The sequence below is a fragment of the Perca flavescens genome, chromosome 9 (genome assembly GCF_004354835.1).
Source record: "Perca flavescens isolate YP-PL-M2 chromosome 9, PFLA_1.0, whole genome shotgun sequence".
Taxonomy (NCBI): domain Eukaryota; kingdom Metazoa; phylum Chordata; class Actinopteri; order Perciformes; family Percidae; genus Perca; species Perca flavescens.
The window spans coordinates 13393170-13397736 of NC_041339.1; the positions used below are offsets into that span (position 1 = coordinate 13393170).

A 4567-nucleotide genomic window follows, 5' to 3' on the forward strand; every position below is an offset into this window, starting at 1 on the left:
AACTGTGGCCTATTTCACAATTCAGGATTCATTGGGATGATATATATGTATTTATATAGCTCACATTTCACAAGACCTATTTTATGTACTGTATTATGACATCATAAAATTAGAATACTGTTTCATGTGGGGTAGTGTGACCTCTGAGGGAGCCACAGCATTGGCCACAAAATGCCAATAGAAATGTTCATGGCTGTGTGTGTTACCACAGAGGCATCAATACAATACTATGGTGTATGTACACCACATGCACCATACCGTATGTACTTAATTAAACATTGTCTAAAGACTTAAGACTTGTACTACATAAATCCAACTTTTTTCATGCTCTGGGGGGGAAAGAGACGTCCCCTCATGAATGTGGTTCAAAGCCACATCATTTGCATATGCAGACGACCCACCCTAATACAAGGAAGCATTTAAAGACTGAACCTGTCAGTGATGTGAGCCACTGCTTTTCAGGAGCTCAGCTGGACTGTGATCTCACCATGTCTATCCACTGTCAACTGCTAATACTGATACTTGCTCTGACTCTTGATGGGCAAGGTATGTTAAGTTTCTGTGGCATTATATACCTTCCTGTTTATAGCTGTAGTTTAGCGTGCGGTTTATACCACATTACATGAGAAACTACATTCCACTATCAGTACTGTGAGACATTTAGTGCATGACGATAGATAAACTTGTTTAATCACTTCTTCTTTTAATCACTTTTGTTTGGTCCATTTAGTTTTTAGTTTTGGTCACACCTGCACTTTTTGTCAGTTCATACAGGGGAAGTAATTGGAGGTCGGGAGGCTGTGCCACATAGCAGACCCTACATGGTGCTTTTGGAGCAGCGCATGCCGAGTGGTAATAAAAAAAACTGCGGTGGCTTCCTTCTGAATGAGGATTTTGTGATGACTGCAGCCCACTGCCAAGCCAGGTCAGTTTAACACACTTTATGATTATTTACTGGGAATTCTGGGACTCTTGATAAGATTTATTCTAACAACAGCCATCTCAAACATTAAGTCTGGGAAATATGCTTCATGGATTAGTGAATTGTGAACTAAATCTGAGTCTTTTAATATTTCTATTTTATAAATACAATGCTCTGACAAAAAGAACTTACTCCCAGGTAACTTTTTTGCACTTCATTTTGTCGTTTCAGTTCCTACACAGTCATACTAGGAGTTCACAATGTCTATAGCAGTAATGGAATCCAGCGTTCATCTGTGGTACAAACATTTCCACACAAAGACTATGATGAAACTGATTTGAGCAATGACATAATGCTTCTTAAGGTAAAATAAAACATAATTATACTTAGAAATCATCTTATTGGCAGAAATTTGTTATTTCCAATTTACAATTACACATTACAAATGCTCTATTGAATGCAGTGATCAAGAAGAGTGTTTAAATACTTCACAGATTGATGTTTATATTTTTTAAATATACTTTTCTCTCTCCCTGTTCCTCAAGTTGAGCTCCAAGGCAAACTTCAGCACAAATGTGCAACCTATTGCTCTTGCAGGCCAAGGTGATGGCTCTCTGCCCAAATCATGTATAGTCTCTGGCTGGGGAAGAACAGACAAGCACATAAAACACATGTCTCTTGTACTCATGGAAGCCAATGTAACAATAAGTACGGAGTGTGAAAAGGAAAAATCATACTGCACTGAGGGAGAGACTGGACCTGGTAATGTACGTATTTTTGTAACATAAAATAGACAAAAAAAAATGTTGGGCAACAATGATAATTAATTGACTGTTGTTGAAGCAATCACTTCATACTGTGTATGTACTTCCAGGGAGACTCCGGAGGTCCACTGGTCTGTGAAGATGGAAAGGCGTACGGTGTGGTGTCCTCAGGTTACCTAAACAAATATAGTTATGCTAAGATTCCTGACTACAGAAGCTGGATTGATTTGATTATGAACTAACATTGAAAGCTCCAATTTATCTAACGATTGACCAAATCACAACGTTTGAATTGAATGTTTGTATAATATTGGAGAGCTGATAATTGAGATGCTAAAATTACAACTTATTCCAAAGCCATGAGACTATACCAAAGACTGGACTCGCTTACTTTACACAGATTTATTTAAAATTTGCTTCACTTTGATATTACCAAATGATACAAAATAACTTTCTGTTTGAGAAACTGAGTCAAAAGAGTCAAATATATGAATGTGATTCGGTTCATTTAGGTGACATGTTTGGCTTTTTTTCATCATACAGCTGTTTTCTTCTGCTGAAGGGGGCTTTGAATTTTATTATTATTAACTTTATTTGAATAAACCTTACATTAATCCAAGACAATCATGACACACATTAATTAGGCTTATAATCGACTCAATACTGTTTAATAAATGTAATATCTTTAGACACTCTATGTCATCCTGCTCATAAATACAACAGTATCTGCATTATCTACATTACTGCTTTGTGTATATTCTTTTTGACTTGATTAAATGAGAACACAGGATCCTTTAAGTTTGTTTTGTACCATCTTTTTGAACAATAAACTGTTGTTCTCTCAGTGCCATTGTACACATTTCTGTTTGAGCGTAAATTAAATCAACAAAAAGACAACACTGCCTCCTAGTGAACAAAGTGTATCCATGCAGCTAGAAAAAATGAGATCTACACGTACTGTATGATGATTCCCATATTATCTTATCATATCTTTACATTCCTAATTGTTATGAAGGTAAAATCATTAAACCTGTTAATTGGATACATAGGTTGTTTATCTGTGATATCCCAAATAATGACTTTTTAATTTGCATTGTGCCTTAAACATATTGATGCTCACAAGTGGAAGAAACCATAGCAACTAAGTAGAAGCTTGCCATTAGCACCACCATCAGGCAGTTTCCATTGTTTACATGACCTTATTAGTGATCGCATTATTGAACATAAACATACAGGCAACATGTGCATGCACATACATAATTCATGCTGAAATCCCATTTGGAAAATTTTAGTAGTGAAAAATATCACATAGCAACCACTATGACTCAATGTTTAAGCCAATTTGCAATCATCTTTAGATGTAGTTCTAATGGCCCCTAGATCCTCGCTCCACTGCTTTCTGGACTGAAGGAGGGCAGCGAGAAAGATGACCCAGTTGGATTTTTGCAAAAACAGTTGCCAAAAATGGATCCCATCGCTACAGAAAAGGGCTACCATCGAAATTGACAGGGCACACAGAATCTACGGTAAGGGTGCAGGAACATGCACGCTGATTCTCAGGTGTCTGAGATACCTGGGGCCTCATGTAAAACGTTGCGTACGCACGAAAAGCTTGCGTACGCTGGTTTTCACGGACACTTCGTGATGTATAAAAAATGAACTTGACGTGAGAATGGCCCTCATTTATGAAACGTGCGTACGACCTAAAACAGGCGTACGACGGGCGTACGCCGATTCCTACGCAAAGCTCGGCATTTATTAATTTGGACGTGAGCGTAGGCTGCGATCAAATCTCACGTCTGGTCTGAACTCGTGTTCGCAAGTTTCTGAGTCAGCGTGGCCTTGCAGTGCAGCATATAATCAGTTTAACAGGAGAAGGAGAAGTCATCAGTTGATCACTTATCAGCAATGGCAGATCTGGCTCTTTTAGAAGACCTCTATGAGCCGGTACAATAGTGCACACGTACGCACACGTGCCACGGTGGAGCGCTCCATCGGATTTTTTAAGGGCAGATGGCTCGCATCAGTGGGAGGGGGGGACGACGACCCTATACACGGCAGAAAAAGTCTGCAACATTGTTTTAGCCTGTGGGGTTCTGCACAACATCTCGCAGGGAAACTGGGTGGCATAAATGTAGCGATGGAGCCAGATGACCCGATGCCCAGAGAGCAGTGTCCAGAACAGCCCCCACTGAAGGAAACAGGATATTATTATTCCTCGCTTTTAAAAGGTAGCCTATAGTGTTATGTTTGGCAATGATATTCATAGGCTACAGGAAACATGACGATGCACAACATTTTTATTTATTATTCAGGTTTTCATCTGGTTCATTTGCACTAACGTGTGTACTATTTGGCAGCCTGAAAACTGGTATTAAAGGCTGTAAATAGTAATATACAGGCTTCTATTGTCATATCTTAGGCCTACATAGTGTACCTATATTTAAATAAACACACGGTATCGGAGTTTATGCAGTGTCTTTTATTTTACTCGTGTTTTTTTTCAATATGGCAGAATGAGGCAACAGCTGACGGAGAGTGCGTGTCCTCCGCCCCCTTTGCTGGACCACCACCACGACCCTGTCTCCTGACAGCAGAGGGGCTGGAAAAACAAGCCGAAATAACTCAGTCAATGGCAGAAATAAATCGTTCGTGACAGAGATATGAAAACCTGAATAATAAATAAAAATGTTGTGCATCGTCATGTTTCCTGTATTGAATATCATTGCCAAACATAACACCGGCTCATAGAGGTCTTCTAAAAGAGCCAGATCTGCCATTGCTGATAAGTGATCAACTGATGACTTCTCCTTCTCCTGTTAAAGGAACTTATTGGGAATTTAGCTTATTCACAGAACATGCAGGTGAATGGTTCCAGTAA

General features: G+C 39.1%; 1 protein-coding gene across 1 annotated transcript; it reads left to right on the top strand.

Moving 5' to 3' along the window:
- Nucleotides 1-457: 457 nt before the first annotated feature.
- On the top strand, nucleotides 458-2484 carry LOC114561851 (granzyme B-like). The gene is made up of 5 exons (XM_028587979.1): nucleotides 458-546; nucleotides 766-925; nucleotides 1154-1286; nucleotides 1468-1689; nucleotides 1797-2484. Exons 1-5 carry the CDS (start codon nucleotides 489-491, stop codon nucleotides 1926-1928), a joined length of 705 nt encoding a protein of 234 aa, XP_028443780.1. The 5' UTR covers nucleotides 458-488; the 3' UTR covers nucleotides 1929-2484.
- Nucleotides 2485-4567: the final 2083 nt, after the last annotated feature.